This window comes from Hemicordylus capensis, chromosome 1 (assembly GCF_027244095.1).
Source record: "Hemicordylus capensis ecotype Gifberg chromosome 1, rHemCap1.1.pri, whole genome shotgun sequence".
Classification (NCBI taxonomy): domain Eukaryota; kingdom Metazoa; phylum Chordata; class Lepidosauria; order Squamata; family Cordylidae; genus Hemicordylus; species Hemicordylus capensis.
In genome coordinates, this window is record NC_069657.1 from 373,720,419 (window position 1) to 373,740,200 (window position 19,782).

Below are 19,782 nucleotides of genomic sequence, written 5' to 3' on the forward strand. Positions count from 1 at the left end.
TTTCTCAGAGAAAAGCTGCTGAAGTTCTACAGTTTATTTATTGATTGTTAAATTTGTATCCTGCCTTTCATTAAAACAATCCCAAGGCAGTTACAATCCCAAGGTGAATTGTAACCACTGAAAAAATCTGGCAAGAAGCATAGAGCCAGCATGGTAGAGTGGCTGGAGTGCTAGACTAGGACCAAGAAGACCCACGTTCAAATCCCCACTTAGCCATGAAACTCACTGGGTGACATTGGGCCAGCAGTCACTCATCTTTCAGCCTAACTTACCTCAAATTTAAGGATATAGTCGAAGGTGAGGATAATTATATTGTACTAGCTGGGCCGGGCACAGAGCATCTGCGCTCTGACGCCCGCCCAGCCCGCTTCTCTCCCTTCCACCCACCTGCAGTTTCTGGCCGGCTTTTAAGCTGGCCCTTCCCCTCCTGCCACTGCCTCCTAATTCTGGCAGCCGATCTGGCCCGCTGCCACCTCCTTATCCTGATGGTCAGCCCTGCCATCTCCTCACCCTGGTGGCGCAGCTGTGCCCACCACCGCCACCTCCTCACCCCAGCAACCAGGCCCTCTACTGCATCCATTATTTCTCCACGTCCCATCGCTAGTCTCGCGAGACCTGCCACACATGGGATTAGTGACAGGTACGCTTAGGAAAAATAAATATATAGATACTGTTCTGGGCTCATTGGAGCAAGAGTGGAATATAAATGTAATAAATGTGTCCACATGAGAGACAGATAATACTCAACCTTTTTTTGGAAGAAACTTTTTAATTCACCACTAAAATCAAATACGCTCTTGAACAATGAACAAAATACATGTACATGCATGCACCTACTGAAGTTAATGACAAAGATCACATTTAATACAATGAGACACTTGCCCTAGATATGCAGGATTGTCAACCACACCAAATTATACTTTCAAAGTACATTGTCAAAGGCTTTCATTCAGATTCCTATGTTTCACCTGCAATTTGGAAATAATTGCATTTAAAAGACAATCTCCTTACTCCCACATGCGGCAAGGAAAGTGCTTTGCAATCATCTGACTAAAAACAATTAATTTTTAAAATCACACCATATTAAAATTTCAGCAAGGCAGAGCAAGTGGGAACATAGGAGATAAATGTGTGGCAGGATAAATAATCAAAATCCAAAAGCAAATTCTGAAGAAGAGAAAGAATAAGGCATTTTCCAAATGATTGTTACAAAGAAACGAGTTCCTGGAAATATCATAAGTACCTAGAATTCAGAAAACATCCTAAAATCCAGCACAGTAGCAAAACTGTACATTCAAGAAAAATCCAATGATAATTTTGGAACTCACAGAGCAGAGCAAAAATCAGGAACTGGAGAAGTTAGCTCAAAAAAGATTTCAAGGATCTTTTCCTACAAAGATGCATTGCTTGCGTATTGGTGGTGCTATATACTGCTCTGAGAAAAATAGATTGAAATCATTTAACAATGCAACATTTGTGTTCTGGATTGTTTCTTTCCACCACCCTAATAGCAACTTTAAACAAAACCTTCATTTTAATAGACAAAACTATTTCAAAAATTGTCTTTACATTTACATTACAATTACATTTAGAAAGGACTTTTGTTGCTGTTTTGATTTCTTCAGAAGCTGAGCACAAAATTCTCCAACAGCCCCCAGGCCAGAATAATCAATAGCGAGGACTCCATCCAGGCTTTGTGTAAGTGCAGTAAGCACACCACCAGGGGCGTAGCTAGGGGAGAAGGAGCCCATGTTCGCCCCTCTCTCGGTGGCCCCTTGGAGTGAGGGAGATAATGAAAATAGGGAGGGGTGGAACTGGGGGGGGGGCCTCCATAGCTGTGGGCCCGGGTTCTTTGAACCCATCCACTCAATTATAGCTACACCCCTTAAGGACACAGCTCCAGAAAAAAATATAAAGATAGCTCAACAAAATGATGTTGAAAAATTAGAATTTGAGCCTGCTCTCTCTCGTACTGTTATATCTTGTACTAGGACTGTAATGGAGATGCAGCTCCTCATGGCATCGAATCTTAGCACTAGCTACTCTGTTGAAAAGACAGCAAAATTATATGCATAATACAGAACGGTGTTAAATCTCATTCCATATTGTATTCTATACTATGTATGGCAACAGCATATCCAACAAGTGGATGCAACACACATGCAGGTGCTAAAGCAGGCATCCCCAAACTGCGGCCCTCCAGATGTTGCTGAACTACAACTCCCAGCATCCCTAGACACAATTTTTTGTGGCTGGGTATGCTGGAAGTTGTAGTTCAGCAACATCTGGAGGGCCACAGTTTGGGGATGCCTGCGCTAAAGTGTTTAGTTCTTATTAAACTCTAAACGAATTTTGCTAGCTATGAGGCAGAACTTGACCGCATTATAGGATCTAAAGTCATTCTGATCTGACAAGAAGAAATTAAGATAAAAAGAATCAGTACAGCCAGGATATGCGCTAATATATGGGGAGATAAGCTTATGCCGACTGTCACGATAGCACTGACAATACAAGAGTACATGAGCCATTGTTTCAATCTCACCGGAGATTGAAATACACTCTGTATGGGATTTTTTTGATATCTTTCTTCCATCTCCGCTGTGTGCAAGGCATTGCATTGTACTCTGTGGTACTTTGGGACTGTTAACTGGTATAAATAATTGGCAGGGGTAAAGCTAAAAATCGGATAGCCCAAAAGACACCAACCAGAATGGAGTCCTGGTCAATTTGCCACTCCATATCATGAACTCTTTCCCTTATTTTGACTCTGGTGCTTTCATAATACAAATTTAGCAATGCAGTGGCAGAAAAGCCACAATGATATAGCCTTTTCTCCAGCCCTTTCTCCACCTTGAGTGATAGATGTTCTTTAACACAAGTGGAGCTAAACCAGAGGGATGAAAAACCAGCTTAAGCCAGAATTCAAAAATAATAATCAAAGTTCTAGCCTCTACTTTGAGCAACCCTACTTCTAGCTGTAGAACAGCTGCAGGCATGCAGGTGGGAAGCTGAAATATATTCTTCAGGAAATTGGATTGAACTGCTTCTGGTTTAGAGAAAGTAGAGTATATGCCCAGCTGCACTCCGTACAAGAGCTGTGCTCAAACTTTGGCCTCAAAAAGTTTAATAGCAGCAGGGATAAAGTGGGCACCCCTAGAGTGGTAATAAGATTGAATTGCCTGTGTGCTCTTACTTGCATTCTGTCTTACACATTCTCTATGTGCAGATCTAAAGCCAGAGGCCTGAAATACTACACCAAGGTACTTAAATTGTTTTACTTGTTCTAACTTGTACCCACTTATTGTCCAATTGTAAATTTTTGGTCTCTTTGCCAACACTAAAATCTTGGTATTATTATAATTAAATTCCAGTGAGTGCTCCTTGCAGTAGGAAGCCAAAGAGTGCAATGCTCTTCTCAAATCTATTGGAGTTTGCGAAAGATTGACACCAGCGTACAGGAGGATAGGAAGATGCTTATGCACTAATTTGGGAGGGTGATAGTCCAAATTACTTAAGTGGGAAGCAAGGGAGTTAATATAAAAATTACACAGTAGAGGAGCCAAATTGCATCCTTGTCTAATTCCCTTGTGCACTACAGCGCACCCTTTTACGAGAATTTTCATGCAGCTAAATTATCAAACACAGTAGACAATGATCTACTGATGAATTTAGTAGCTTGTTTAACTGTCTCACCAAAGCTTCTGTTTCAGAACAGGACACAGGAAGCCACTCTGGCAGCTGACCCACATCCAATACTGGGGTTGCACCAATTTCTTCATCTCTTTTAAATAGCTTATGAAAGTGTTTCTCCCAAACCAAGGTGGGGATCACACAATTCGGTGGGCTATTGATGGATGTAGGGCAATTATACGCCAAAACAGTGAAGGGTTTTTAGATTTTGTAGCTGCTATCAATTGTTGCCAGGCTACTCTTGTGGCATCTTCTCTCTCTTTTTATTTTTCAACAACTGCTCGTATTGTTTTTTCTGCAATATGGTGCTCTGGAGGGAAGCAAGCGAAGGTCAGTCCCTGTATGCTTGATAAGCATTATTAACATCACTTTTAGCATTACTGCAGTCTTTATCAAACCAGCTCTTAGAATAAACTATGGTCTTGTTTGTCTTCGGGAGTTTGGATCAGGTCAATACAGGTTGAAGTGCCTGAACAATCTTATTATAGTGGTCTAAAATTTAACAGTGTTTCTCAACCTTTTTGGAGTCAAGGACCGCTAAATTCCTCGTGCAGAGTTTCAAGGACCGCTACATTCTTCATGCGCGGTTTCCCAGACCAGCAGTTAGTAAAGGGGTTTCAAGTTTAAGTTTATCTATCTATCTATCTATCAGACTTCTATACTGCCCAAATCTTGTATCTCTGGGCAGTTTACAATTAAAATAATATAAGCATTAAAATAATTAAATTTGCAATCTTTTGCAAACATGGAATATTAGGGGTTCTCAACCTTGGGTTCCCAGATGTGGGTGGACTTAAACTCCCATAACCCCCAACCACAATGGTATTTGGCCATTATGGCTGGGGATTATAGGAGTTGAAGTCCACCCACATCTGGGGACCCAAGGTTGAGAACCCCTGAATCCAAAAGCCTGGGTGAACAAATATGTCTCCAGTATGTGCGGGGTGGGGGTGCTTGTGATTACTCAATGGAGAGGGGATGTTGGGCCATTAGAAAAATTCAAAAACTACGAAACCAACATACAAACAAGCTTTTGAATTCCCCAAAACTCTTCATCAGGCTGGATGTCAAGCAAAGCAAAAAGGAGGTGAGGACAGGAGAGCTGGACAAGTTGTCAGTAGAGCCTGAAGTCTACAGTTTAACCCTCTCTTGATGGAGGTGGAGTTTTAGCCGGAGTTCTGTAGTCGCAGGGCCGGATCCAGACCACGTTAGTCAGGACCACCCACTGAAATTAATTTAGTCATCTCTAATTTGTGTCAATGCTGCTTGGTCATGATCACCTGGCTTGATCTGAATCCTGCTCTTAATTGTGCACTTTGTGAGGTGGACCTAATGAAACCCGCGCAGCTTCTCCAAAACTCCTTAAAAACAGTTACGTGGCAGGTGCTGGGAATGGTTTTTTTTTAATGGTGAAAGAAAACGTAAAGAAGAGCGGTGGGGACCTGGTGTTAAAGGGAAGGGGGCAATTCTGAGATGGCGGGGGGTGTTGTAGTACAATGTGGGGTGTTGTAGTGGTGGATGGCTCATCTTCCTCGCTGGGGAGACAAGGCACTGTTCAGGGTGGGCTCGGAAGGTCGCCTGGGTCCAAGAGCTGCTACCGCTGTGCTTGCGCACCAGAGTGTAGCAGGTGTTCCCCCATTTTCTCTTGCAATGCACGCTTCTGTGCCCCCTCCCAACTCCCTTGAATGCGCCAATCACACCATCCTGCCTTTGGGGCCACGCAGCTCACGTAGTCCCACATGCTGCCCATACGTCGCTGTGAGGCAAGCCAAGGCAGCCCTTCTCCCTCCCTCCACTGCTTAGCCTTCACCGCGGCGTGATCCCGGCCAGAGGTTGTGCCCCCCGCCCAGCGAGGTCATAAAGGGGACTGCTGTCTTCCACCGGCGGTGCAGACCAGGAGGTTATAGGGGGCCGAGGGACCACAACACCCCACCAATGCAAGAGGGAAACAGCGTTCCCTCTCAGGGTGCCTTGGCCGCAACAGGCAGCTGGTTTTAAATCGGTTGGGATCGGATACGAACCACGCTGGGCATCAAATCCCCAGGATCACTTTATTCCAGTGCCATTCATCCAATGACCCTTTTGCATGAATGCACAAAATGGTCTCTGGCCTCTCCCCCGCACCACGCCACCTCCCTCCACCACTTAGCCCTCCTTGGTACGTGTGCTTGCTCCCCCTCCCTGAGGAAGGTCCACTTGCACTCCCTTTCTGTAAAGCCCGAGCCAAGGCGGCACTCCTCTCTCCCTCCACCGCTTAGACCTCACCATGGCATGATCCCAGCCAGAGGTTCCACCACCTGGCGAGGTCACAAAGGGGACCGCAGACCAGGTGGTTACAGGGGGCCGAGGGACCACAACACCCCACCGATGCAAGAGGGAAACAGGGTTTCCGCTCAAGGTGCCTCGGGCGCAACAGGCAGCTGGGTTTCAATCAACCAACCTTGGGCTGCAAATAATGAGCATGCAAGAACCAGCAGCCCTTCAAGTGGCACCCACTGCCATACCTTTTCCTCGATGCCCCCATACCGCATACAGTTTGAAGTTGTAAAGATAAAGATAGCTGTAGGAAGATCTCAGCAGCACATGGCGGCAAGGCAGAAGCAGGGTCCCGTGCCTCCATGATACTCCTCCTTTCCCTCGTCCGTGCCATGTGCAAAATTGAGGAAGTGAGTGCCTTGATTGCAGTTGTTTGTGGGGGGGTTGACTCTCAGTCAGGGACCGGCACTCAACCCTTCAGGGACCGGCAGCGGTCCAGGGACCGGTGGTTGAGAAACTGTGGTCTAAAATACCATCACCTGTCTGTTTGTTATTATTATTAAGTTGCCATTGCTGCATTTCATGATATGCATGACTGATTTGAGTTCCATGAAAAGTCCGTTTGATAGATTAAATGTTCCATCAGTAAGCTGCCTACCCTACACAATAATAAGATAATGTGTTGTCTTCGTTCAGCAAGGAATCATTTGAACATTCAGTGTAGAAGAAAAGTATTTAAACATTCACTGAAGAAAGCCGGGCAGGTCTAACAGCAAGGGGGCTAAAAGTTATCATCCACCTAGTAAAACCTAATTTGCACAATGACAACCTCATGTAATTAAGTAAAGTCTATTTTCTGCCTATGGACAACTCTAACGGGTCTCCGTATATCTTACAAAGTGAATACTTAGTTGTAATCTTAATAACAGTACTTGGCATTTGTATAGTGCTTTCAAGGGTTTGAAGTACTTCACATGTATTATCTTTTTGAAATTATATAGTCCCCAGCTGAGGATCACTGGCTTGAAGCTACTACATCCTCAGCAATGTGTCCACTGCAGAAGAGGGGAGGAGGGACCTTCCTCATCTGCTCCTGATTGGCTGGCTACCCAATCAGCCCACCCTTCCCCTCAGCCTGACTGATAGGCTTCAGTCACCATTCTCTACAACCAAGTAATCTCCAGGAAGGGGATGAATGATAGGTAGCATTCCTCCCTCCCCCATCCTGAAAGACAGGCTCAGCAATCAAGGAAATGCATTTCAAAAAGTTCTAAAAGTGGTTTACCTAGAACCAACATAGAAATGTAATTTAAAAAAAAAAGTTACTCATGAGTTCACCCACTGAATAAATAAATAAAAATAGATTTGTGAAACACTCTCTCTCATTCTCTCTTTGGGAGTTCCTGAGCTCAAGGTTTGTAACAGAAGAGGTATACTGGTTTTTAAAAGTTTGAAAATCCTGCTGAAAGATAAATGCTCAAAGTGGCTGCCATCCAGAGCAATGGAGTGCTTGCGGAACGAAAAAAATTATGCTAGAACAAGCTTAATTGTGCTTAAAAAAACAGGAATTTGTACAACAGCAGTATAGCGCTCCTGCACAAAAGTCCCCATTGATACAAATGAGGTGTGCTGTAGCTTGGCAACCGCAAGCATGCTCGCAATTGCACAACACTAGGTTGGAGTACAACCTCGAGACTTAGCACAATTAACTAGCACAGCAGTTTTGCACTAGCCCGATGTGCTCCTACACAGCCAGTGACATCAGATTATTGCTGTTCTCGGAAGATTAAAAAGCTGATATTTGCATACTGATCCACAAACCTGCAAGTTATCAAAGAGACTCAATAGTCAATTAAAAAGCCAGTCACTATGTCTCAGCCTTAGAAGGCTGCTGCAGAGATAAAATGGAGGAGCACCCTGAGCTCCTTGGAAGAAGTCAGGATAAAAATGTAATTTAAAGGACACAAACCATAAATATTGGTTATTTCAAAATGTGTGTGTCTGTTAGTATCAACAAAAGAGAACTGTGATGAAGTAACAATTCTGCTGCATGAAGATGGATTTCCTTTTTCCCTAGCTTGGTGGGCACTAAATTTGACTGAAATAAGGTTCAATTTTTTATTTTGCATCCATCTGAACAGAAACACTCAGAAATCGTGAGCAATACAATGTGATTATATGACATTGGAGAAATGAAACTCAGCCTTGCCTCTAGGAAAAGCAGTGAGTATCTTTTCAGTCTCAGAGTTTAGCAATACACCAAATATTGCATACAGTTTATGCTACAATTGTCCTAAAGAAATAAATGCCACTTGCTCTGTTTTTATCCTACCCTTCCTCCAAGGGGTTCAGGGTAGTGCACATGAGATCTAAGAGTAGCTAGCCTCAAAGCTCACTCAATGAGCTTTAAAGGTTAAGAGGAGATTTGAAGCCAAGACTCCTCAGTTTAAGCCCAACCACTTAACCACTACAGCACACTGGTTCTCTGCTTGGGGAGTTCCCAGTGCCCGTACCAAACAATTCCTAGAATTATTTGGAAGAAAGTCCATATAACTTTGTAGTATAAGTTTGCCCTTTGTGATCATTCCTTTTCATACCATGACTTTCTGAAGAACAACCAAAAGATTGCATAAGAGTTAGCATCAATGCTTGTACATTACATTCTGACAGCATTAGTTTAAAAAAAAATTCAAGTTTGGATCAAGGATGAGATCTCAACTTCATAAGGAGGTCTGCTTCAGGAATGGAGAAAAATAGGCCCAGATTAAATATTTTGTTTTCTACAAAGAGGCCACCAATTTGGGGTGATAGTTGCCATGGGAATGAATTTCATCTCTCTAGAAAGTGGTATACCCTTGTGTTCAACTATGTCATACATAACAATTTAATATGAAAGGCAATAAACAAAGCTGAACAGTATGTGGTTGATTTAACTTTTGCTAAATAGTATTCTCTACCATCTGAACCAAACTGCATTATTCAGAAATCTTATTTGCTGTACCAACAGGCAATTATGAATGAAACTTCAGAGGGAAAAGACAGAAAATTATGTAAAATAGCAATCAGAGAGTGTGCTTCCAAGTTTGCCGCTTTCTGCAGCTTCTTATAACATTTTAAAATCATGGAATGTATGGCACAAGTGTTTTAAATGATAATATCTGCACTCATATTGAACTATGCTGCTTCATCAGCCTTATCAATATTTAGGACATAGCTTTCCATCAGTGCAATACAACCCCTTGATCCAGAGTTCTGTTGGTGTTGCAGTAGGCAAATTAGCACGTAGGAACTCATGCAGGTATCAGTTACTTATTCCCTGCAGTGGAAGGGCAGCTCCACATGCACAAAAGCACAGAGATTCACACGGACAGCAACGATTTTTCACATGGGCACCCACAAGGGACTGCTGGATCTGTTTGGGGAACAACACTAATAAGAACAGAAAATTAACAGTGTATCAGTTGGTGGATAACAGGGGGATAACACACAGAGGCAAATTTGTTAGGCTACTAAGCGCCCCACAAGAGGTCATTTTGGACTTGGAATGAACTCTAAAAATTCCCCTCATCCTCTAGCAAGAGAGAAAATACCTGTTGCTAACAAAGCAATTAGGCTAGGAAGGGAAAACAGATAAGACAAGTGCAACAGCAGCCCCCATCACAATAGGGATGAGTGCCCACGTGAGTCAGCCATTTGCATGGGGACACTGAAGGAGGCTACAAGGAGGAATGCTACAGCCCCATGCCCACGCTTTTTGGGATAGTGCTGGCAGGGGAAAAGCGGCAGGGCAGGGATGACCAGGTTGGAGGCACCCTCCTTGTCTCTTAAAGTAACCCCCCACCACCACCCTCCCGAGAGTGCCGTGCACATCCCTAGTACTTGGTCCTCCTCAGGCCAATAGAGAGGTCTTGCTGCTTGCCTCACCCGCTGCTGCAGCCTGATGGCCATGGCTGTAGAAGCCACTGCCAATACAAACATTAAAACGACTTCTTAGAAGGTGTGAAACAGTGGCTCCCATCAGTATCTCTGAGGGAGCAAACTTGGCTGGCTGCAGCAGAACATAAAAGGGCTGTGCAACACTTTGGTGTCCGAACTGAAGAAGATTGCTTCTGCCTGCACTGCAGCCCTGGAAAAGATAGCAGATTCCCAAGACACCCTGCACCTTCCCCACAACTGCAGAAGAATTTGAAAATCATGTTAAAAATGAAGCCACAGAAGCAGCAGCTCACTCACTGCTTGGAGCAGAGCCTGCCCCATTTTCTGTCTGGGAAGTTAAGCAGGAGCTGGAGAAGTGGAGTGGAGGAGCCAACGCTTTGGTCCAATTCAAAGCAACCCCTCCTATCAGAGCCTCCCTGAAGTGCCAAAACAAATCAGGGGTCCCTCTGAAGCACAAAGGTGACCCCCAATTTAGGAATATTGAAAGCTGCCTTCTGCTGAGTCAGAACATAGGTCCATCTAGCTCAGTATTGTCCACCAGCTCTCCAGTCCTGGACAGCAGTCATTTCCAGCCCTTCCTGGAGATGGCCAGGGATTGAGCAGAGGATCCTCTGCAGGCAAAGCAGATGCTCTACGAAACTGAAACATGCCACACCCCGAGGACACAACTCTGGAACCCTCTGCCTTCTTCCTTCCAGTCAGATGGATGGAGGGGCCTGGCTGGCTGGCTTCACCTCCAGCTACAGAAGATGGAAATTTATAGAAGAAATGCGTGCACCTTTAAACCATAGCGTATGGGGCAAAGAAGTGTTATTAAAATGGTATTCTTTCTTTCATGTTATTTCCTTACAGTGAGGCCTGCAAATTGACAAGATTTGTTAAACATTTTTAAAAGAAAGTTTACAATGTTTATGCTTTTCCGGGGAGCCAAAAGGTCATTGATGGCATTTAAATGCTCTAAAATGGAACAAAACTGCAAACACATGCTTTGTTTCAGCTATATGGATTCAGCAATCAGGGTAGAACCTTAAGCCTTTTTTTCACCTAAGAGAACCACCAATCCAATTCAAATCCACCTTTAGTCATGCAAGTCCAAAACTCATTTAGGAGGAAGGACCCTGAGCCATTTCCTGGAACATATAAGAGCCCTCCAGTCCATCACATACCACAAGCTCTATACCACATAACACACACATGCCTACGGCATATTACTAGTCTGAAGACAGGTAACAGGGAAGTTGGAAAGGCTGTTTCCAGAAGAGGCCATCACAGATCTGCTCTTAAATTATAATCTCCTAAACCACCTCAGTAGCCATCTAATGTGGGGAAAATGACTTGATTATCAAGCCAAAGGCTGCCAGTTCGAATCCCCGCTGGTATGTTTCCCAGACTATGGGAAACACCTATATTGGGCAGCAGCGATATAGGAAGATTCTGAAAGGCACCATCTCATATTCCGCAGGAGGAGGCAATGGTAAACCCCTCCCGTATTCTACCAAAGACAACAACAGGGCTCTGTGGTCACCAGGAATCGACACCGACTGAACAGCACACTTTACCTTTAAACCACCTCAAAAGCATTCTTTATCTTGGAGAAGACAACAGCACACAGGACAGCAGTGGTCAACTTGAAGCTTTGCAGCTGTTGCTGCATTACAGCTCCCATTATCCCCAGGCTGAAGAGCCTCAGGTTGTCCACCCCTTCTGCCACAGGAGGTTAAAAGCATAATTCACAGAGGAGGAACTTCAAAAGAACCGCTTTGAAGAAAGTTCCGCCCAGAGGAGGAATTTCAAAGAACACGAAAGACCTTGTGTAAAAGGTGGTGGTCAGATTCCCTCCAGTGAGCCATTTGTGAATTTGTAATTCTGTGAATGAAAACTCCCAATACATTTAATCACCAAAAATTGAGAATTTATTAAACTAAAACAGGAGCAAGCCATTTGTACCTTAGAAATTTTACTAATACAACTGTCACCAATCAATATATAAATAACCTGTGTTTCTGTGATGGGCACCTGCAAAATCATCACTATAAGGTTATCACTACAGTACTTTAGAGAGATGATTCTGCTATTAAAATTTAGTACATTTGCCTTTAAATAGCTGATTTGGAAAACAAAAACAAAAAAGAAAAGCACATCAACATCCAATATGAAGGCTGCTTGAAATTGCATCATTTGTGTGCAATAGCTCTCCACGTATATTAGTCACAGCTACACATTTTTCCATGGATTTGAAATGGTAGAATTAAGCCACAGATAATTGGACCCAGTATCAAGTAAAATTAATTTCAATCATAAAAAGCAGGTTTCATAGATGAAATCCAGATTCTGTGCTTTTGAAATTCTTCTCCAGAATCCTCCAAAATTAAACACCACAATTCAAGCAAAAGCAAAAAATATCAAGATTTTAAAATAGTATTATAGTTTTGTTTGGAATATTGCACCATTTGTTTTCATACTGGCAATGCAGGCTTTTAAAAACATATATTTTTAGCACAAAAAGCAGCACTGGTTGGGGTATTAGTTAATAAAGACCAATTGTCTGTTTTACTTTTATAGTGGTACACCTATGATATATCTACAGGCTACACACAATCCAATAAGCAACTTACAATAGTACTGAAAAATGGGACATAGCAAATACCCCTGTACAACAGTACTATAGATGATCCCAGAAACCTTTTAGAAGGCATGGAATTTTGAGACTAGAAATATTCCAGAAAACAATTAAGTGTAATCAGTACCATCAGAAATATTGTTACAATCAATACTTATTTTTCATAAGCTTCCTCAGCACTTACCTTAACTAGATTTCCTCCAATTGTTTTGATGTTAGAAATTGGACTTGGGTTTTTAAAATATGCGGAGTGTGTGTGTGTGTAAATTCAGAGTCCTCTTCGTTAACCTCTATTTTTAAAGGGGGCCATCCTAAATTCAGCGTCATCTTCTATTTGTGTAAATACGAGTATTCCCATTTGGGTATTTTCAACAGCCAACAGTTGCAAATACTTAAAAGTCTGTGTGCTCACATCAGTGCTACTTAGACTGGAAACAATGGAAGCAGTGCTCCTTGAGCGCAGTCATGCTACTTTAAATATTTGCTCTTCTTGGTCGACTGCAGCAGCACGGGCAGCTCCAAAACACCCATGTTAGGCTGTGGGACATATCTGCCAATATGCTTTTTGACTTCCGTCACCCCAGCCTTTCTGCATGCTCTCTCTAAAGATAGATTCTCAAGGAAGGGTTTGATTTTATATAAAAAGCAAGTAAAATCCAGTCCTGGCACCCAAAAGGAAAAAAAAAATTACTGAATAGCTTGAGAATTAAAAAAACAATTCAAGCAAACAAAGCAAATGAGTTTAATCCTGAAAGATAATAATACTTCTCAGGTATTGCCCAAGCCAGTATTCCCGTACAAAGTAGTTGCCCTGCTTGCTGGAATAAGTAATTTAGGCTGCAATCTGCTTATGCTAGAGCAGACCTGCTCAATTTAGGGGCCCCCAGCTGTTTTTGGACTACAACTCCCATAATCCCCAGCCACAGTGGCCAATAGCCAGGGATTATGGGAGTAGTAGGCCAACATCTGCAGGAGGGCTGAAGTGGAGCAGCCCTGTTCTAGAGCAAAGCTATTGGACTATAACTCCCATCATCCTCAACTACTGGCCACTGAGTCTGGGGATTATGGGAGTGGCAGAGAAATCTCACCTATTCTAATGAAAGTGCTCTGGAGTCATTAAGCTATGCCTTACTGCCTTTGCTGTTATAACTAGAAACCACTTGCTTTCTTACCAACTGATCACCACAGGGCAACTGCTACTTAAAGGGGATTTAATGATTACCCACATCAATGTATTGATCAATTAGTGCCCTCAATGGAGCAATCATCAAACCACCTTCTCTATCAGAAGGGGAAAGAGTATTACTTAATTCCTATGAACATAAATTTAAACTGCGGAGGTGATAAAAGCCCTGAGTCGTTGGGGGAGGTTCAGACCCTTTCTGAGAAACAAAGTTACTACATACAACAGAGACAGATTTAGTAGGCAACTTGGATGTCTGCTTCACTGCAATCACTTGCTGGTAGATACAGAGAGAACTGCTTAATGTGAAAAAGACATTTCTAAAATTCAGGATACTCTCTTTTGAAAGACAGAAATAGTGGCAGTAACACAAATGAAAAAAAAGAGGGGGAAATTAAAAAAAGAACTGTTGCTCCACAGAAATGAATTCTCTCCATCTATCAAGCTGAGATACCATTGTTGCCATTTGTGCAAGTGCGACTGCATTTCAGTCTCCAATGCCCTTGTGGGAAAGGCAAGATTAATCTCTCTCCAAACAACCTTGCATTGCTTTGTTAAATGCCATCTTAAATGGAATTTGCAACAAAGTGCTTCATACTTCTTGTTGCTTCACTTGTTTAGCTGCACCTCCGAAGGGTAATATATCAGGGAATCAGTGCAGATTGACAGTTCCTCTGGTCTGAAGAATGTATTTTCATGGGCAGAATAGGAATTGGCCTTTGACTCTGTACAGTTTCTCAGATTAAACTCCTTTGTGAAACAGATTTTAATCTGGCCAATTGTTTGTACTTCTTCACCCTGAGGAGAAAAGAAACAGAGATTTCTAGCTGCAACGGAGACTAAGAGTAAAACATATTGGACAATCCTATAGGGGAGCTGTATTTGTTAATCACTTGTGGGTGTTTGAGAGCAATGAAGCTTCGAGTTAAATAAACTTAAAGAAATAAGTACTGAATCTAATTAGAGAAAGACAGATTGCATTATCTGTATGATGCAGAAACAAAATAAGCAGATGAATACCAAATGTACTGAATATTATTTAGCAAGCTTAAAAAAAATTAGAATAGATGTTGTGATGGCCAAGAGATGCATGAAACAGATTAAAACGAATTAGTAACCCCCTGAAACTAAAGCTGCAATTAAACTGCTTGCTTCGAGAGAATGTCCCTTATTTAAACCTATGAGATTTATCTGGGCCAGAATAATTAATGAACACTGGGATATGAAGCACTGTTATAACATCACTGCAACACCTGTTTTAATATCATGATGTTGTACCAAGGCAGATGGTATATTACTATTCCAAGCACGGTGTAGTTATGTTTTACTTCCTTCCTTCAGCCTCTTGGACACAATTCAAGGTGTAGATATGACTTTTAGAGTCCTAGATGGCTGGGGCAATACATGGCAGATTATAGCCTCTCCTAGGACCATGATCCCTTTCATCACCTGGGAGGGGCCTCTTGTCAGTACTGTCCATGCACAAATGATGGATAGAACTGACAGGAGGATGTATTGAAACTACACATGCATAGTCTCATGTCTCTCTCTCTCTCTCCCCTTCCCCACACTTGGCCATTTAAAAACAACCACTCCAAACTCACCTTGGGAGGCTGTGAATTTACGGGGAAAAAATGGGGGGGGGGGAATGGTGTTCCTAACCCTTCTCCCTCATCTTTTTCTGCTCAAAATTCCCTCCCCTTTTCATGAACACAAAACAGTCAACACATCTTAAAGACAGACAGCCTCAGGAAACTGAGAAAGAAACAGCGCTTCATCTTTCTGAACTACTCTAAAGTTTTTTTAAGCTATAGAATTAAGGGCAGAAGCACTGAATCACAGCCATAAAGCTAACAACAACAACTGATGCATTGAAGCATATGCCATATTCTCTAGTGCCAGGCGAGTCAGCAGTTGGCTATTGATTAAGAAAGAAAGCCAAAAAGCCTGAACTAAGAAAGCAAAAATTGCCTTCCATTACATCCCTCTCCCTTTCTTCAGTTTGGGACTACTGGATTCTATTTAAGATGCTCCAAGGAGTAAATCACAGGGGAACATCTCTGAAAAATAAATCTTCCAGTTAGCCTGTACAGACAGAAAAATGCTTTCAAGACTAGACACTTATATCAAGGAATGTTTTATCCAGCATAGGAAAGAGGCCAGATTTATTATTATTATTATTTAAAAATTATTTATTTATTTATTTATTTATTTATTTATTTATTATTTAAAAATATTTATAAAGCAGAAACTCTCACCCCTGATGACAAAGGCATCATGGGAATCTTTATACTGCTGCAATTCCAAGGAAAATTAATGACCTGGCATAGAGGTACTGTGGTGTAATGGTTCAGGTGTTTGACTAGGACCGGGAGACTCAAGCTTCCAGGGTGACAATAATGTTAAGGATGCAGAGTAGTGCTAGGGGACACGCTGTCATTGACGTGGGAAATGAAAATTCAAATTATCCTTAGCCAAAATGCTTACTAAATGGCTTTCCACAAGTCATCATTCTTCAGCTCAATCTATCTCATAGGGCTCCAACAGGAGCATGGTGAAGCAATGTGTACACTGTAAAACGTTATATCAGATATCAATAATGGGCGGCATTCAGACCTTTTGCACAGTGCAGCAGCACCAACTGAAATCTAGCCTGGATGTCACTCAATGGCTTTTTACTTAAAGAAAAGGCAGAAGGAGATACCTAGATGCCAACTATCTTCCAGACAGGAAAAGAATACTCACACAGTTCACTTAACACAGCTATGGGAAAATCCAAAACGAAAGAATTCTGAGCAGGGCAACCCCACCAGTTTTTCACTAAGAGATACACAGCAGGCTGCCTTATAGTGAATCAGACCATTGGTCCAGCTAGCTCAGTTTTGTCTATGCTGACTGGCAGCAGCTCTCCAGGGTTTCAGGCAGGGGTCTTTCCCAGCCCTACCAGGAGATGTCAGGGATTGAACCTGGGACCTTCTGCATGCAAAGCAGATGCTTTGCCACTGAGCTATGGCCTCATCAATGGAAGATATTTTCATATCACATTGGGGAGAGTTTCAAGTGCTCAGAATATAAATTTGGGAGAAATGTTTGGATCTTCCAAGATACCTCCTATACTTTGGGAAACAGTTACACATATTTTTAATCAGCAGTAATATGGGGGTGGGGTGGGAGGTTAATACAAATCTGCAACAAGGCTGGATTTTCAAAAATGGGGGCATTCCCCTTCAACATCCTTAATATTAGAAACAATATTTCTAAAAAGGAGACACAGGTTAACTAGGAGAGTCCTAAAAACGGAGGAAGAGTAGGATACCTTTTCTGGAGAAATGCACTGAATCTTTGGCGTTACTCCATAAATGTTTGTAAGGTTGTCTCTGATTGTTGACAGCTGAAAATTTAAAAACGAAACTGTTGAAAGGCTCAGAACATCACCCAATAAAAAGAATACAAAACTATGGAAAGAATCAGTAACACAAAGAAAAGCTTGTATTAAAATCGCCACATTCTTATTTATTTATCATATTTGTATACCTCCTGATATGTGCATTTCTAGGTAGTGTACAGAACACAACAAATATAAAACAGAATAAGAAGTGACATCATCTGAAATCTACTAGAGAGGTAGGAGCAGAACCACTGTAAAACAGTGCCATCCAATCCCACCCCATTCAGGTGACCCAGAAGGATACCATAGTTGATGGTATCGAAAGCTGCAGAGAGATCCAAAAGGATCAGCAGAGTCACACTCCAGCTGTCGATAGCCTGTTGGAGATCATCCATCAGGCCAACAATGGCAGTCTCAAGCTCATAGCCCACTTAAAAGCCAGTTTGAAATAGGTCTAGATAATCTGTATCATCCAAAACTTCCTGGAGCTAAGAAGCCGCCACCCGCCCATTCAATCACCTTGCCCAACCATGGAAGATTAGAAACAGGTCTGTAATGAGCTGAGAGATCTAATGCAAGTTTCTTCAAATAAGGTCATCCTGCCCTCCCTCATAGAAGCATCTATATATTTAATTCTCTTATGGCCGACTGAGGAGAGAACTGCGTAGGGATGTGGGGATGCGTGGGGATATTTGGCAAGCCCCGCCCCGCTGCAGCCACAACCAATGAAAAGGTGGGGGGGAGCTGCTGCTCAGCGCCGGGACAGACAACGGGTTTAGGAGGGAATGCCGTGGCGACATGGTCATCCCAAAATGGCTTCCTGGCTGGCAGGCAGGCAGGGAGGAAGGGAGCCGGGTGGCAGGCAAAGCTCCGCCACCCAGAGAAGGCGCGGTGGCGGAGGGGTGAGAAGCGGCCTGGTGGGGAGGGGGAAGAAGCAGCCTGGCAGAGATGGGGGGGAGAAGCCCAGCTGGCGGGCAAAGCTCCACCGGCCTCAGGAGGGAGGAAGTGGGAGGAGGCGCGGCAGGCCCAGGTTGAGGAGGCTGTTGTTGCTGCGCTGGCCAGTAGCTTGAGAAGAGGGAACGGGTTGAGGAGACAGCTGTTGCCAGGTTGGCCAGAGGCCTGAGGAGAAGCGGCTGCTGCTGGGGCGGAAGGCGGGCTGAGAGGGAGCGGCTGCCGGCAGGCCGAAGGGGAGCGGCTGCCGGTGGGCTGAAGGAAAGCAGCTGCTGGCAGGCCAAGGATGAGGGACGAGTTGTGTGTGGGGGTCAGAGCGTATGAGCAAGAGGGTTGTGGGGAGCAGAGCACACGAGTGAGAGGGTTGTGGTAGAGAGTTGTGGGGGGAGACAGACAGACAGAGAGAGCAAGTTGTGGGGGAGAGAGTGAGTTGTGGCGGGGGGGATGCCACAGGCTCAATGTACTACCACACAGATGCTCTGTGCGGGTTCAGCTAGTTTATAATATGATCACCATATGAGATAAGTCAAGATGGGCAAGGGTCAAGAGAACAGGTGGTAGAACGCACAATCCGAAGTAGTTTGTCCACATTCTCAAGACAACATTATGATGCAATATGACATATGATGCAATATGACATAGCAAAATGTAAAGCTAGCCTCTACTTACCTGATAATAGGTGCCCGGCTTTATCCCCAGTTTCGAGAGATAACTGAAGGGGAGTGGGGGGAAGAGACAAAGACACAAACTTTTCATCTAGCATTCAACAGATGGAACACACTACCATACACACAATTATGCTACAGTTAGCCAGTGCTCCATGGCATCATTGTGGTGAGAGGACATAAAAAAAGGTTAGACAAACACAGTATCCACAACTGAAAGAAACAGAGCTCATCTCAACCTGACACTGAATCCATAAGTTGTTCTGTGATTGTCATGACACAAACCTTCTAAACTTGCATTTTCATTTTCCTTCAGAAACCTATCCTTATGACCATTAAACTGAATGGCTAGTAATGAATTTTCTATGGAGACCCTTTGCAAATAATTAATGCCTGTTATAAGGGCACTTCATTAATTTTAGCGTTGCTTTTATTTATTGAGCTGTGCAGAGCATATGAAGGCCAAACAAGTTATCTAGAGCAGCGGTTTTCAAATTTTGTTCTGGGGAGATAGAAGGTCCCTTGGAAACAGATAATGCATGGTCAGGCATTCGATGGCAGAGCTACTGATAGCTCTCTGGGCACTTGGGGTTGCATCTTCCTTCCTTCCAGTCAATACTGCAAATCTGATTGGCTGGCTAAATGGAGGCATGGCTGCACCATTTTTACATACACACACTGTCTCTCTGGGTGCTCAAGATTGCTCTTATTTTCTCTTCCATTTCTCTCCCGTTCCTTCCTGCACAAAGCAGCTCTTCTTCTGTCTCGCAGAAAATTCTCTTGGTATTTAGGAGTTTTGATGTTAACGTGTCTAATTTTGTCAATGTAATTTTTTTTTTAAAGGTGGCATTTTTCAACTTGCTCCACATGTCCAAGCCATTGTGTGACTGGCTCTGCCTCCTCAAGCTATTATTTCACGGTGGTAGTTTCCAAAACTTCCCCCCTCCCCCCAAAAAGTAGTCCCCAGAAGTCTTAAGTCTGCCCACTCCATTTTAATGGATTCCTCAATGAGAAGATGAGCAACTGCAGACAAGCTTCCCTAAGATGACAGCCTGTCCACTTTTACAGTCTCCATCATGTGATCACAAGGGAG

General features: G+C 43.2%; 1 protein-coding gene across 16 annotated transcripts in view; it reads right to left on the reverse strand.

Annotated features, from left to right (window-relative positions):
* Positions 1-11,772: 11,772 nt before the first annotated feature.
* The window catches only part of RNASET2 (ribonuclease T2), a 54,520-nt gene continuing 46,510 nt past the window's right edge, over positions 11,773-19,782 (reverse strand). For all 16 annotated transcript variants that reach the window (XM_053296350.1, XM_053296291.1, XM_053296370.1 and 13 more), the window contains 3 exons: positions 18,694-18,736; positions 17,002-17,076; positions 11,773-14,483 (listed from right to left, as the gene is read on the reverse strand). In XM_053296350.1, coding sequence (XP_053152325.1) covers positions 14,295-14,483; positions 17,002-17,076; positions 18,694-18,736 — 307 coding nt within the window. In that variant the 3' untranslated portion in view covers positions 11,773-14,294. The remainder of the gene's footprint in view (positions 14,484-17,001; positions 17,077-18,693; positions 18,737-19,782) is intronic.